Source organism: Tiliqua scincoides, chromosome 4 (assembly GCF_035046505.1).
Source record: "Tiliqua scincoides isolate rTilSci1 chromosome 4, rTilSci1.hap2, whole genome shotgun sequence".
NCBI classification, from domain to species: Eukaryota; Metazoa; Chordata; class Lepidosauria; order Squamata; family Scincidae; genus Tiliqua; species Tiliqua scincoides.
In genome coordinates, this window is record NC_089824.1 from 104,769,237 (window position 1) to 104,785,946 (window position 16,710).

The following is a 16,710-nucleotide window of genomic DNA, read 5'->3' on the forward strand; positions in this document are numbered from 1 at the left end:
AACAAGAGTACTGTACTTGCAATTGTCGTGCCTGTCCTCCAAGGGGATTTCCAGGTGATGATGCAGCTGCTGTTTCAGCTGATTCTGCTCCACACAGCCTGGGAGATGGGGAGCGGCCAGCTCCATTATTCTGTGCAAGAGGAATCCCAGCATGGCACCTTTGTTGGCCGCATCGCCCAGGATCTGGAGCTGGAGGTAGGAGAGCTGGTGCCTCGGATGTTCCGGATGGTTTCTAAGGACTACAGGGATTATTTAGAGGTAAATGTGCAGAATGGGATCTTGTTTGTGAATTCAAGGATAGACAGGGAGGAGCTGTGTTCTCAGAGCCCCATGTGCACCATTCATCTGGAGGTGGTCCTGGATAAGCCCTTAAGGCTCTTCCATGTGGAAGTAGAGATCACAGACGTAAATGATAATGCCCCTGTTTTCTCTGCAAGTGAGGAGATTTTGTCTGTTGCAGAGACCACCCAGCCAGGTGCCCGTTTCCCTGTAGAGGGAGCCTCTGATGCCGATGTTGGTGTTAATGCTCAGTTGAAATACAAACTCAGTTCCACTGAATATTTTGCTGTTGAAGAGAAAATGAATGACAAGCACAGTAAATCGTTAGTGCTTGTGTCAAAGAAACCTCTGGACAGAGAGGAAATCCCTGTACATCATCTTGTGCTAACAGCTACTGATGGGGGTCAGCCAGCACTCACAGGCACAGTCAACCTGGAGATCACTGTGATGGATGCAAATGATAATACACCTGTATTCAATCAGTCTGTGTATAGAGTGAAGTTATTAGAAAACGCAGAGGATGGAATGTTGGTTATTCAGCTCCATGCAGCAGATTCAGATGAGGGAATCAATAAGGAAATCTCCTACTCATTCAGCAAGCATGTTTCTTCCAGTGTAAAAAATACATTTAGCATAGGTGCTGAAACAGGTGAGATCAGGGTAAAAGGAAAAGTGGATTATGAAGACATTAGTCTGTATGATTTTGAAATTGAGGCAAAAGACAAAGGAAACCCTCCTCTGCTTGGCCACTGCAATGTCATAATAGAAATAATGGACATGAATGATAACATCCCAGAGGTGTCAGTGACATCCCTGTTAGAGTCAGTGCCAGAGGATTCTCCTCTTGAGACAGTGGTGGCCCTGATCAGTGTGTTGGATGGGGATTCTGGCACCAATGGACAACTGAGATGCTCGCTACAGCCTCCTGGGCTCCCCTTCAAGCTGGTGTCTACCTTCAAGAATTACTACTCAGTGGTGCTAGATGCACCTCTGGACCGGGAGCAAGTGGCTGAATATAAGCTGGTGGTGAGAGCTGAAGACCAAGGCGTTCCATCACTGTCATCCAGCAGCAGCTTCGTAGTGTCCATTGGTGATGTGAATGACAATGCGCCCACTTTTGCGCAGCCCACCTACACAGTCTTTGTGAAAGAGAATAACCCACCAGGGGCTCACATATTCACAGTACTTGCATCAGACCCAGACATGGCTGAGAATGCCTTGATCAGCTATGGGATGGATGAGAAGCTCTGGCCATTGTCAAGCTATATCTCAGTGCACTCGGAAAGTGGAAAGGTTTATGCTTTGCAGCCTTTGGATTATGAGGAACTGAAGCTACTGGAATTCCAAGTGAGTGCCAAGGATGCTGGGCTGCCCTCCTTGAGCAGCAATGTGATGGTGCAAGTCTTTGTGGTGGATGAGAATGACAACTCCCCAAGAGTATCTGGGCCAAAGGAGTCTCCCATCTTGCTGGTAGTCCCTGTGGTGGCTGGGCAGATGGTGGGCAAGATCCATGCACTAGATTCCGATTCTGGTTATAATGCATGGCTTCACTATGAGCTACATGAGGCAACAAGTGGCCCTTGGCAGGTGGGATTATACAGTGGGGAGATCAGTACCACACGTGCCTTGGATGCGGCAGAAGGTGACGGTGTCAGCCACAGTGTGCTAGTGTTGGTGAAGGATCATGGCAAGCCAATGTTATCAACCACAGCTACACTGACTGTGTCGCTGGTGGTAAATGCTCAGTCTAGTCACACTGATGCCCATCTTTCTCGGACAGGAGGAAGCCCAAAGTCACTTGCAGACAACACAAACATTTATCTGATCGTTGCTATCTGCTCAGTGTCCAGCCTGTTCCTTCTCGCAATTGTTGTGTATGTGGCCCTACAATGCCGATGTCAACCCAAGGAAGCAGTGATGTACGGTCCTGGCACAACCACTCTAGTGTGTGCCAGTGAAGTGGGTACCTGGTCGTATTCGAATCGTCACAGCCATCTCCTGGGAGGTGTAGCTGGGGAAGCTGGTGCGAAGAGTGACCTCATGGTTTTCAGTCCCAATGTTCCTGTCTTTGCAGTGAATGGGGAAGTTGGAAATGCAACAGAACGTGTTCCAAATTCAGCTGGTGAGGTAAGTCATATGGGACTCTTAAGATTCTTCAGATTGTCATGCTTGTTTTTGTGATTTGCAAATATTCCTGTTTTTGTGGACAATGGAGAGGTTTGAAATGGGAAGGATATGGCCTCCATTGCATCTGGGCATGTAAGTTCCACGAAAGAGTTTTTCTTTTATTTTTTCTGTTGTGCTATGTTATAAAAAATGGATGCCCAACTTAAGACTTAGTACAGGAATTTGTTTTCCTTGTGAAACAATATAAAATGTTTTTTGGGGGGGACGGGACGGGATGGGGGACGGACGGACATTATTGTGCATTCTCTTTTATAGCTCCTCTTTGTGATGAACTTGACCAGACACTTGATATAATTACAATTAAGCTATATAATTATCTAGGCACAATTTGTAATCATCAAATATTGTTCTATGCGAGTGGGACATTGTGGCCTGATAAGATAACGCTTTAATAGTTGCTTGTTAGAATCACTCTTCTGTGAAAGAAGGATATTCAGATCATTCTGTCAGTCATTCATGGATGATCTACCAGCTTCCTTTTCTTCTAGACCAGGGGTAGGCAAACATTTTGGCACAGGGCCACCTCATCTCTCTGACACTGTGTTGGGGGCTGGGGGGAAAGGAAAAACTTGAATAAATTTGAATAACTTTACATAAATGAATATGTCAGAGACAGAACTTACATGAATTAATGAATTTTACTGAGCTTATTTATAATACACATGAGAACTGTAATACAGGCACTTAGAACCAAATGAGAACTATGAACTGTTTGGCCACACACCTCTTGCACAGTGAAAACATACAAACCAAGTCAGAAACACATGAAGACATGGAGGCAATGGGGGGGGGGGATTAAACTAATGCCCAGAGAAAAGCAGAAAACACATGGAGACTATAAAAGGCCTTGCTCTAACTCTGCCCACAGCTTGTGTCTGGTGGTCACAACAGGCAGTCTGGGGCCAGTGTGGGCTCCAACAGTCTCCAACAGGCCAGAGGCTCATTGGAGACTGGGGGCTCCTTGTGTGCCAGATTGGGGGATCCTGAGGGCTGCAAATGGCCTCCTGTTCTAGACTTTTTTTCCTTTGGTTTTAATTATTCTGCCCATCTTAATTTGGAATGGACTTGTACTTTCCAAGTTTGTTGGAGAACTCTCAGAGAAAGCTTAGGCTCGCTCCAAGAGCTCTCCAGAACACAGAAAAGTTCAGATCTTGTCCACCATTACATTTACCTTGCTGCCACTTTCTTTTCTTCCTCTTTCTTGCTCTTCCCAGGGTAAGAAGGGGAAGAGGTGATGGGAGAGAGAAAATGGCATTCGAGAAGAGTTGAGAAAGGTAGCAAAAGCAAAAGGCTTATTCTGTAATCCTGTTTGCAGTTTTAGCTTCTGGTGAGACTCAGCTTCTGTTCCTTATGGGAACTTTGTGAACTGTAGCTCATTTATTCTCTTGGTCAGTGAGCCAGGAGGGATAAAAGTTCAGTTGCTAGATTTCCTATTGGGAATTGAGTTTCCGCACATGCTCAGAAGCTTTCACTGCAAAATGTCAAGCACCGTAGGATCTTTGGAAGAGTGCTTTGCTTTAGACCAGGGGTGTCAAACTCATTTCATACAGAGGGCCAAATAGCATTCATGATGCCTGCTGGAAGTAATGTCATTAAGCAGTCATGACCAGAAATAAGCACTTCAAGACAGCCATCATCCTCTGCCATGGTTCCCATCTGGACTGTGTGTCACCAGATGCTGTTTGCAGTATTAAAAAAGCTTTAATTGAAAACTAATTGAAGCTTTTTTATACTGTAAGTAGCGCACAGGGGTATATATGAAAATTGGGAAAACCACAGCAAGGCGAGGCAGTTTTAATACTGCTGGCCCACCAGTGGCTTGATAAATCTTCAGTTTCTGTCACTTGCCTGAAACTTTGTTTAGCAGACCACAATTCATATATTGTGTTGGTAGGCTATGTTGGGTTTCATGGATTACAAGTTGTACATATACAAGTTGTACTTTGTCGTCTCCATATGCAAATCCTATCCAGTGTGGATAAGTGATGTGTACACTTTTGGGGTACACAGGATAACACTCCTGACTAGATATTTAAAACATTTTAAAAGAGGAAAGATATGTTTCTGGGAGGTTGCATGGCATTGAACTCCACTGGACGTTTGCATGTTAAGACAGAAGAGGATTCTGCAGACTAATTAAAGTTGATCTATACTTTATGCAAAAGATTAGTGTGCAAAGGTACATAAAGTAAGTGAAAGCATTCCCCCTTTGCCCCCCAATCCTGGGGATTGCGTTGCTGCCCTAGCCCCTCCCCCACAAAGACTTACTGAGGGAGCTCCCTCAAAGTTTGAGAAACACTGATCTGCAATAATTAGCAGATAATTCTGTTTATCATTGAAAAACATAACTTACCCATTCCTGCAGATATACTTGTTGATAATGGCACATGAGAAAGTCAAGAAAGTTTTTCTGGTCAACTGACATCACATGAAATACTCCATCAGCAGTGTTATTCTCTTCCCCTAGGTACCTTCAAGGACAGAATATTGTCTATTTCATTCATTGCACAGGGCAGAGGTGGGAGGAGAATTTGAAAGTTCTGGCTCAGTCACCAAATTGTTGTGGGTCATCTTTGTAATGCAGGAAGCAGCTTACTCACAATTAGCAACGCGTTGTGGAATTGTGGTATAATTGGGGCATCTGTCAGTAATAGCTTTATTTTTGGATGCAGTATGTCTCAAGAAGCCTTACCAGCTTTATAATTTGGTTCCATCTCATGCAGGTGATAGGATTTATGTGGTATTAATCATTTTATAGTTATAATGTGGAAGGGGTTTTGCAGGGTGTAAAGAATTATCTGAGGCTCCAGTAAAAGCAAGCAAGAAAGCTGTGTGTTGAGAGTTGATGTGGCATAGTTGGCTTTTGTTTTATTGATTTTAAAATGATGTTAGCAGAAATATTTTACTACTGCTCTATTAATAGTGGCTAAGAGATCAAGGGTCAGGAAGTCCCCAACTGAGATCTCACTCCTACAATGGACTCACAAGGCAAATTTAACCAAGTAGTTCTCTCTTAGCACAAACACTCAATATGGGGATAATATGCTGACCTGCCATATAGAGTTGTCCCAAATGGTACAATTGGAGAGTGTATGTGAAGTACTTTGAACATTGTAAACAAAGTATCTACATGCTGTATTGGAATCGAGGAAGATCTGGCAAAGAGGTAGATGTGATATCAGCAGTGGCCCCTTTAAGGGTAAGGCCTGGGCATCCTGCAGCGTGTGCTGCACAGCTGCAGCCACTGGAAGGCAATAGGGCCCTCAGGCATAAAAGCACCTGATGAAGGGAGAGTTTGGTGTGGGTAGCAGAAGGATGAAAGCTTGAGGAAGGGGAGACTGGATTAATGGACTCCCTCCTTGTGAGGGAGATGAGACTGGGAGATTGATTGGTCCAAGGGTACCCAGCAGGTCTTACTGCAGTAGGAGTATTTGAACTGGGCTATCTCATGTTAATACATTAGCCTAGTACATTACTTCCCAGTGGATTCTGGTCAGAAACCACAATGAAAATTCTGACACTGAAATATGGCATTGAACATTTAAAAATCAATATATTTAATTAATATGGAATAAGTGTAGATTTCTGAGTATTAGAAATTGCTTATATGTATCTTGGCTTCTAGAGTAGCAAGAATCATTGAGTAGCGTTATTATTGACTCTTTACTGGCAAGTAAAATATTAGATTCAAGGTGATAATGATAGCTATCCTAAACCCAGGGTACCACACAGGGTCATATAGCTCTCTTTGCTTTTTATAGGTGAATTATATTGACATCTGTTCTTCAGTTTGTTCAGGGCACAATCCTAATGAGGTCTACTCAGAAGTAAGTCCTATTTTGTTCAACGGGGTTTACTCTCAGGAAAGTTAGGTTAGGATTGCAGCCTGTGAAAGACTACTTCTCAGTATATATGACGGACATGCTGTGTTCCATGTAGAATGCTATTAGACAACACATAAGGCTATATAATTCAATCATATTAGCATATAATATGAAAATAATTCTGGTGTTTCTAGATGCTGCAAAGGCTTTTGATACAGTAGAATGGCATTTTTAAAAAGCTGTCACCCATGTCTACTCAGAAGTAAACCTGACAGTGTTCTGTGGCATGTACTATCAGGTAAGTGTGTACATCAGTGTTTCTCAAACGGTGGGTCGGGACCCACCCGTAGTCATGAGCCAATTTCAGGTGGGTCCCCGTTCATTTCTATTTTTTATTTTTTAATATATTAGACTGGATGCTTCCATGGTACGTGACTGCATTTGGGGAAATGTTATAGATCTGTACTTTTAATAGGCTACTATGTATATGCTAGTGATGATAGTAAATGGGACTTGCTCCTAGGTAAGTGTGAGTAGGATTGCAGTGTAGGGTTAAAACTTTTCCAGTTTGATGATGTCACTTCTGGTCATGACATCACTTCCAGTGGGTCCTGACAGATTTTCATTCTAAAATGTGGGTCCTGTTGCTAAAAGTGTGAGAACCACTGGTGTATAGGATTTTGGCTAAAAAGTCTTATGAACATCATAGATATTTCAGAAAAGGCATTTGATAAAATTAGGTGGTATTTCATTATAAAGTTATATTGAGGATGTTTGAACTGGGAGATTTTTTAAAATTCTTGGATGGATCTAGTGTATGATCATTCTGTGGCAAAAACAGTAGTGAATGGAAATTGCTAAAAAATTTACTACTGAATAGACAAGTTTGACAGGGCTGTTGAATATCTCTTCTGTTATTAAATGTATGAATAGAAGCCATGGCTTAGCTTAGCAATACAGAAAGTTGATAATGTTAAAGGACTATACTGGACCACAACAAACAGAGCATAAATGAGCTCCTATGTGCTGGTGATGTCATCATTTTTTATGAAACTGGACACATGCCTTGAGAAACTATAGTGGTTTTTAACAAAATTGGAAAGTCTCTCTGCATAGACAGTTAATGCAATGAAACCAGAAGCTGTTGGGCTATGTATTGATGAGGATACAAGACAAGAAATTTAAAACTTGGGCAGTCCATTCCTACTGGACTGCCTGTGCCACATCAAAATGGCCACTTCTGTATCCTGTGGGCAGGGAGGCAGCTGTTGGTTACCTCAAGGTAAGGGAACATTTGTTCCCTTGTCCCCCAGCAGCTCCTGTGGGTCTACTCAGATCCACACCAGCTAAATCACAGGCAAAGAACTGAATAGCCCTTTGTAGGGCCCTTTTAGGCCCAGGATGGGGGATAGGATCTGAACTGCTGCTATCCCTACACCCCTCCCAGACCTGAACCACCCTCCCCCACCCACTATAGTGAAAGATTATTTTTAAGGTTTAATGAATTACAACAAAAAATTGGCAAACTGGTTTTCAGGATAATCCTAAGCATGTTCACTCCGAAGTAAGTCTATATAGGATTGCAGGCTTTGACAGTATTTGCAAGTTAATAATGTAATGATTAAAGTGGCATATGAGAGTAATATAGCAAGAAAAATGACATAACTTAGATTAAAGGTAGCTGTAAATAACACATTTCTAAGAGTTATAATGTACTAGAACCCACAGTTAAGCTCCTGGAGTGAGCCCCCTGCTGGAGGCTGAGGGTTAAGTCCTACCTGGGACTTAAAAAAAAAAAAAAAAGGTCAAAAAAGAGCCTGCCTAGGACTGAACTTTGAGGAGTTTTGCAGCCTCAACTGGCCCTGCTTTTGGCAACTGGCAACCAACCTTTATATTTTGCAGCCATGGAGCACCTCCCCACCTAAAAAATAAATAAATAAATAAATTTATTCCTCATAGGGATTTGAACCCACAGACCAGCACTTTAGCTACTGAGCCATAAGAGTTCTTAGGCTCAAAGTGTTTGGAACTAATACTTGAGGCACTGATAGCCACCAGCTGGGCTCAAGACCTTATACTGTATATTAGTTCTGAACACTTTAACAATAGGCTTTCCTATAGCCTAATGGAGAGAGTGCTGGACTATGGAACACAAGGTTGGAGGTTCGAATCCCTCCCTAGCCAGCAGTGCGGTGGTGCAGACAGGGAAAAAAGGTGGGGGCAGGAGGAGGAACCTTGTCTTAGGCTGTAATCCTATACACACTTCCCTGGGTGTAAGTCCCATTGAATATAATGGGGCTAACCTTGCAGTGGACATGCATAGGTTTATACTGTTTTACATCTAACAATACAATCCTCTTCATGTTTACTCAGAAGACAGTCCCATTGAGTTCAATGGTGTTTACTTTCAGACAATTAGATTGCAGTTGTAAATGTATTTTCCTGGGAGTAAGTTCTAGTGAATTCAATGAGATTTTTGAGTAGGCATGCATAGAAGTGCGCTGCCAGTCTATAAAATTTTGAGTGTTGCCTGTTCAGTTATTTTGCAGAAAGTCTGCAGAAAATCAATTCAATTTTCATTCATATTAAGACCAAATTCTAATGCCTTCATTACTTCTTGAATTAAAGGGCACTCTATTTTGTCAGATGCCTTCTCCGTACTGACAGAATATAATGTAGAATATAATATCCAAAATGATTTTGGATATACAAGGTGAATTATTTCCATTAATCACTTTTGTAATATTTTCAGTAAGTTATCTGCATTCAGAAAACCTAACTGGTCCCTATGAATATAATCTTGTAAGCTGATGTTCATGCTATTTTACTTGTCAAAATGTTATGATCAAGATTTAGAAGGGATATCTGCCTAAATTATTACGTTTCCCCCCAGTCTTTATCTAATAGAGAAATTAACATAATTTTTGCTTCTATCCATATATCAGGAATCTCCAAATGGTTTAAATAATATGAAAATTAATTCATGAGCTTTAGAATTAAATTTTCCCTTCATAAAATTTTGGACTATAATATTCAGTTCCAAAATCTTATTCAGTTTTATATATTTCCTTACCTGCTTCTCCCCTACTAGGTTCTCATAGTATAACTTTATGTACAGGGAGCTCTTAATTCATTTGCATATATTAAAAATATATTAATGAAAAACATTTTTCTCATAGGAACCAATGTAACTTGTATATATTGAGGAAAACTCATTTAACACTAATGCTGATGACTGTGACTTACGCTTGCCTAAGATGGCATAGAGGAAGTGTTGAGGAGGGAGGCTATTGGGGTTGGGAGTGGCTATTAATGTTGATGGTGGGCAGCCCAATCCTGAGCTGCTGGGCGTATGGGGCTGCAGCGGTGCTGAAATTGGCTGTTGCCACATCCAGTGTGTGCCAGGTAGCCACCGCCTCCTCGTCGGGAGAAGGGGACTTTTGTCTCCTTCCCCCAGGTAAAGTAAGTAGCCCCGCAATGGAGTTAACTCAATTCTATGTCGACCCGAAGGTTGGCATAAAATGAAGAGCTCCTGTGTCGGGCAACCAGCCCGACACAGAGGCTCTGGATTCAGGTCCCTCCTGCCCTGCTCCTTCCTCCGGAACACCTCCTCCCCACACTCTCACTACCCTCCCTCCTCCTCCTCCCCTTACCCCGGAATGCCTCCTCCCCACCTCTGCCCACACCCAAACCTACCTCTCTGCTGCTCAGCGGTCCGCATGACCGCGGAGCAGCGGAGCTCCGGTACTCTACTGGTGCTAGCCCAGCGTCGGCCAGCAGAGCACCAATGATGGGGCCGATGCCACCAATACTGATAGAGCACCGATGCTAGGGCTGGCGCACTCTCCATAGGTTTGGGCCCTGAGAAAGCAATAATGTATGAAAATAAAGATGCCAGTAAAGAAACTGAGAAAGTGATAAACAGCAGTTCTATGTTATGTGAACACATTTTCTTTCTCTATTTTTTTATCTACTGGCTTTTGAGAAGACTCTCCTCCCCACAGAAAGCTGCCAGCATCTAATAGGTTTGCTCATTAGCAGCTAATTGACAGTGTTATTTCAAAAACTGCCAGCATAAATTGAGACTTCCTATTTTAATTTGCAAATTGCTCCATTTTGAAAATGGTTAAATTAAGACTGCATGAACTGAGAACTGCCTATACTTGAGTAAGCTGGAATTTCCAGTGAAATCTTAATGAAATCCATTTTGGGATTTAATGTTTTAAGTAGCTCACAGAAGGTAATAATCTTTGAAATATTCATAATATTTGTCAGTTTTTCTCAACATGGAATAAAATTTCCTTTTATTCCACCTTTCTTTTCCCTTTCCTTCCTTTGCTTTTGCCAAGAAATAACATAGTTTCAAGCCATACCTACAATGGATGTGACATAGTTAACCTCTCAATACAGTTCCATTCAATTTTTAGTATTTCACAGTGTTGAAAGCACTTCACACATTTTACATCAGTAATTCTTGCAACAAACCTGTATGTTGGGTCAATTTATCCCCATAATTTGCAGATGGGAAGGGGAGTTGGTTGAGAGATAGTAATCGGTTTAAGAGTCAAACTTGATATGCACACTTTAATTTCTTTTTTTTTTTTAAAGAAATAGTATGGGGCCAATAGATATTTTTGATTTAAACTTAAACTATAAAAATCACTTGGGGGGTGAAGTGCAATCAGTCTTGCAACCATTGCAGTTACTATGGGCTGAAGCCTCCCTTTAGTTTCAGGCCATTTGCATCACCCTTTCTGTGCTTTTTATTTTAAAAAGGTAAAAAATTAAATGCTGAGAAGCACATATTTGCATGCATGTCTAGTTTGACCCTAAGATCGCATCATGCCAGAGGACAGACTTAAGTTATGAACATGGTAGCTCTCTTTAATGTCTTGTACCCCTGGGTTAAAGATGCAAGCAACATCTTGGTGAGGTAGAAACACCAAGAGGTCCTCAGGAAATGCTTGAAAGTGGTATAGTTAGGAAAAACAAAACACTGTGCAGCTGTCGGCCAGGTACTACTTGTATTAGGAGGTAGGTCTGAAGAGTGGTGTCCTTCTTCCTTTTCCTCCTCCTGAAATATCCTTATATAGTGCAGTGAGTTTTTAAAAAATGTGGCATTCACCTTCCTGATGTCATTCCCCTATGCTGCTCACCTGTAGAATCTTTACTTTGGACTTGTGCAGGACTATCTCCTCTCTTTACCTTATTTCCTATTCACCCCATATAATATATTGAAAGCCTTGAAAGTCATTTTTGCTGGCTTTTGAAAAACTTGTGGTTGAATCTTTAAATAACTATTTAATCTAGAAAGAGGAGGAGACAGTGGCAGAAGCAGTGGCAACCCTTACTGCTGGGCCATTGCTACTTTCCAGTTTTCTCCTCCTGCCTCCGTCAGCCTGTTCTGAAGTAGCACAGCATAGCAGGATGGGAAAAGGAAAGTGGGAGATACCTGGAGGAGCTTTTCCCAGCTTCTGTGCTGTGCCCTACTCTCCCACTCTGTTTCAAACCATGGAACAGCAGAGCCAAGCAGAACACTGTAGGGCAGTGGTTCTCATACCTTTAGCACTGGGACCCACTTTGTAGAATGAGAATCTGTCAGGACCCGCCGGAAGTGATGTCATCAAGCAGGGAAATTTTAAACAATCCTGGGCTGCAATCCTACCCACACTTACCCAGGAGTAAGTCTTAATTGACTATCATTGTTAAAAGCATATACATAGTAGCCTGTTAAAAGTATAGATCTATAACATTTCCCCAAATGCCGTCACGTGCCACAGTAGCATCAAGTCTAATATTAAAAATAAAACATTGAAATGACTGGGGACCTGCCTGAAATTGGCTCGTGAGCCACCTAGTGGATCCTGACCCACTTTTTAAGAAACACTGCAGTAGGGGGCAATTAGTTGTTACAGGAGGTGACCACAGAGATGTTTCCCTGTTTGTCCGGTTCAGGATAGGCAACCCAGTTCTAACCTGTGCCAATGCAGCGGGGCCAGTGGAACCGCACTGCATTCTAAGTGTGAATTGAACAGGCTGGAGGGGACCTCAAGGTAAGGGGACATTACCTCTGAGGTCCAGTTGGCTCTTTATAAGATTAGTAAAGACTTTTCTGTTTGTTTGGGCTTTCGTTCATAAGTATGCTCTTTTCCTGTACTTTTATGATTGCTCTGCTTTGGTTGCTGCTGTGTTTCTAGTTAATTAGAAGTATATATTGTCATGTTATTTGTTGTAAATGTATATGTTTTCTTGGGTAAGTTGTCTTGATTATACCTTGAATGGGACAGAAAAGCAGTAAACAAACATTACAGTGGGCCCTGATATCTGTGATGATCCATTCCAGGACACCCCAAGCGTATATCAAATTTTGCTGATAATCAAATCCATGGAGAGCACGTGTTGGAAAAACTAGAAGTGTGTTTCAGAAGACTCTTGCAGGTCTTCTGAGGCCCTTGGAGACATGGCTTTCCCGCACCTCAGAAGATCTCCCAGAGGTAACTGGAAGGCACTTACTGTTGTGTCCAGAGGTCCTCTGAGGCCCTCTAGTTATGGGGTCGGCAACTGCGGTTTGACAAATCCACAGATGCAGAACCTGTGGCCTGCCTTATCCACAGTATATACAAATAATTTAGGTGGCCCAACATCATAGATTGGACAACTGCAAAATTTGAGCTGGTTGGCTGACTGGGGACACCAAGGAGAGAATGAACCAAAGGCTAAATACAGTTCAGAAGAGGAATCATGACAGTATATGGCTTTTCCATGATCAATATAGAACAAACAGAACAATTTCAGGTGCTTTCACATGTTATGTCAACAACTCCAAATTTGCCTGCAAATGTATACTTATCAGGGATACACAACTAATTCTGGTTTCCTATGTGCTTGATTAGTATTGGCAAATGAGTGGGTGAAATTCATGTGTTAGATTTCACTTACTTAAATAATCTTTTAAAATAATTAGGTGTTAATTTAAGAGTTTATTTAAGTAATAGTTTACCTAAATAATCTTAGGTGATCACCTTAGAAATCATAATGAGTGAAGTTACTCTATCTTTGTTAGGATTGTCTTCAATAAGAATCTAAAGTGAATTCATGTAGGATGTTCAGACAACAAAACAAAATACCTTCCATCTGGTCATTATGGAATTTGAAGATGTAGGTACCTGAATTGGCTATTCCCCTCCCATTCCTTTTTTTCTTTTGTATTATGTCTATTGGATTATAAACCTACAGTCAAGCTTGTGTCATTTTGCAATCTATGCGTATCACTTTAAATATTTTAGAAATAATAATTTGAAACGATGGAAAAACAATACAGTATTGGAAACAGTTGATCAAAGCGGAGAATGTAATAGTTGGCTGCTCATTTCAAATTTCAGTCACAAGGGGTCACTGTTGGCTAAGGAAATATTGGAGGACAGAGAAAATTCAGAGCTCCTCCCTCAAAGTGACTGAAAACCCTGCCTGTCAGATCTACAGCAAGAGGAATATCACAAGACAGATGCAACATCACTGGAGCAGATTCAGATGATTTCATGTCCACTACCTTGGATGAATTTCTTGGATTCTTCTCTTCACTCCTCTGTGGAAAGGGATTTTCCATAAAGAAAAGACACAGCTGGGCTTTCTGCCTGCGTTTGCAATGGATGCCTGGCAATGGGATTCTGTGGCAAGGCGGCTGCTGCAGCTGGCTCTTCTCCACGCAGCCTGGGAGGTGGGGACCGGCCAGCTTCATTATTCTGTGCCTGAGGAATCCCAGCATGGCACATTTGTGGGCCGCGTAGCCCAGGATCTGGGGCTGGAAGTGAGTGAGCTGGTACCTCGTCTGTTCCGGATGGTGTCCAAAGGACGCAAGGATTATTTTGAGGTAAATGTGCAGAATGGGATTTTATTTGTTAATTCTCGGATAGACAGGGAGGAGCTTTGCAGCAAGAACCCGGTGTGCTCTGTTCATCTGGAAGTGATTGTGGATAAACCTCTCAGGGTCTTCCACGTGGAGGTGGAGATCAAGGACATAAATGATAATGCTCCCATTTTTTCAGTAAATGAACAAAATTTAGCCATTCCAGAATCAAGACTCCCAGGTTCTCTTTTCCCACTGGCAGGTGCCTCTGATGCAGATACAGGTGCCAATGCCCTGCTTACCTACAAACTCAGTCTGAATGACCATTTCATTCTTGATTCAGGAAGTGATGAGGAGCAGAATAAATCTCCAGTGCTTATTCTAAAAAATCCACTGGATAGAGAGGAGAATCCTGTGCATCATCTTGTACTCACAGCCACTGATGGGGGGAAGTTGAAGCTCACCGGCACCGTCCAGCTGGTGATCAATGTGTTGGATGCAAATGACAATTCTCCTGCTTTTAACCATTCACTTTACAGAGTGAAGTTGCGAGAAAATGCAGCCAATGGAACGTTAGTTATTAAACTGAATGCCACAGACATTCAGTCACAGATGACATTCAGTCACAGATGAAGGAATTAATAAAGAAATCTCCTATTTTTTTAGTAATAATGTACCTCGTGTTTTCACCAAGATTTTTAGTGTAAATTCCTATACTGGGGAAGTCAGAGTTATTGAAAAAGTGGATTTTGAAGATATTAATGTATATGAACTTCAAATTGTTGCGGAAGATAAAGGCAGCCCACCTTTGTCTGGGCATTGTAAAGTTCTCATTGAGGTGTTAGATATGAATGACAACGTTCCAGAAGTGTCAGTGACTTCTCTGTCTGTGCCTGTGCCAGAGGACTCCCCACCAGGAACAGTGGTGGCCCTCATTAGTGTCTCAGATGGGGACTCTGGAGCCAATGGGCAAGTGAGTTGTTTCCTGTGGCCTCACGGGCTACCCTTCAAACTGGTGTCCACGTTCAAGAATTACTACTCACTGACTTTGGCTGAGCCTGTGGATCGAGAGTTGTTGTCTGAGTACAGGTTGATAGTGATGGCCCAAGATCAAGGAGAGCCACAACTGTCTGCTACCAGCAGTCTACTGGTACCAATCAGTGATGTAAATGACAACACTCCCACTTTTGCACAGCCTTCCTACACAGTCTTTGTGAAGGAGAACAACCCCCCAGGTGCTCACATCTTCACTGTGTCTGCCTCAGACCCAGATGTGGCTGAGAATGGCCTTATTACCTACTGGCTGGATGAGAAACTTTGGCCACTGTCAAGCTATATCTCGGTGCACTCGGAGAGTGGGAAGCTCTATGCCTTGCAGCCCTTGGACTATGAGGAGCTGAAGCTGCTGGAGTTCCAAGTGAGTGCAAGGGATGCTGGGCTGCCCTCCCTGTGTGGCAATGTGACAGTGCAAGTCTTTGTGGTGGATGAAAATGACAATGCACCTGTAGTATCTGCACTAGCTGATGATGCTGCCACTATTTTGGTGGTCCCCCTGGGAGCTGGACATATGGTGGGCAAGATCCATGCCTTAGATGCCGACTCAGGCTACAACGCATGGCTGCGCTATGAGCTGCATGATGGAAACAGCGGCCCTTGGAGAGTAGGACTTTACAGTGGTGAGATTAGCACTACTCGTGCCCTGGATGAGGCAGAGGGCAGTAACAGTCAAAGGCTGCTGGTTTTAGTGAAGGACCATGGCAAGCCAGCACTCTCATCTACCGCCACGCTAAGTGTGTCACTGGTGGCAAAGACCCAGGCCATTAAAACTGACAGCCACCTTTCTAGGACAGGAGGGGGCCCAAAACCCCTGGTGGACAATGTCAATGTCTACCTGATCATCGCAATTTGTTCAGTTTCTAGCTTATTCCTCCTTGCGATCATATTATATGTGGCCCTGCGATGTAAGAACCAGGCGAAGGAGGCAGTTATGTATGGTCCAGGTACAGCTACGTTGGTATGTGCCAGTGAAGTGGGTAGCTGGTCGTATTCAAATCGTCATAGCCATATCCTGGCAGGAGTAAGTGGTGAGGCCAATGCCAAAAATGACCTCATGGTTTTCAGCCCTAACATTCCCATCTTTGCCGAGAATGGAGAGGTCAGGAATGGAAAGGAGCTGATCCCAAACTCATCAGGAGAGGTGAGTCACATGAAATTCTTAGAATCCTTGAAATGACACATTTCTTTCTACTTATTTCAGCACCATATCTCTATTCTGTCAATTTAGGATTAGTCCAGATGTGTTAATCTTTATTATAGAAGAATAATGACAAATCAGTCAGTACGTACAGATCTGAAAACAAAATAGATTTATTGGCGGGCAGTGTAAGCTAGAAAAGGATTGCATGTTTATGGGGAATTGGATCACCAATCCCATTCCATCTGTAATTTGATGTGAGAGTTTCTGCATGACAAAGAGCAACTATATTTTGTACAATCATAGATTCATCAATGGAATTTAGGGTGCAATCCTAACCAATTTTCCAGCACTGGCATAGCTGTGCCAGTGGGGCATGT

The 16,710-nt window shown here is 42.6% G+C and overlaps 1 protein-coding gene and 1 pseudogene across 1 annotated transcript; both read left to right on the forward strand.

The window, feature by feature from the left end:
* The first annotated feature begins 60 nt into the window (after nucleotides 1-60).
* LOC136648384 (protocadherin alpha-3-like) lies at nucleotides 61-4,888 on the forward strand. Its single transcript, XM_066624493.1, has 2 exons — nucleotides 61-2,406; nucleotides 4,832-4,888. Exons 1-2 carry the CDS (start codon nucleotides 61-63, stop codon nucleotides 4,886-4,888), a joined length of 2,403 nt encoding a protein of 800 aa, XP_066480590.1.
* Nucleotides 4,889-13,935: 9,047 nt separating this feature from the next.
* LOC136648385 (protocadherin alpha-8-like) lies at nucleotides 13,936-16,369 on the forward strand (annotated as a pseudogene).
* Nucleotides 16,370-16,710: the final 341 nt, after the last annotated feature.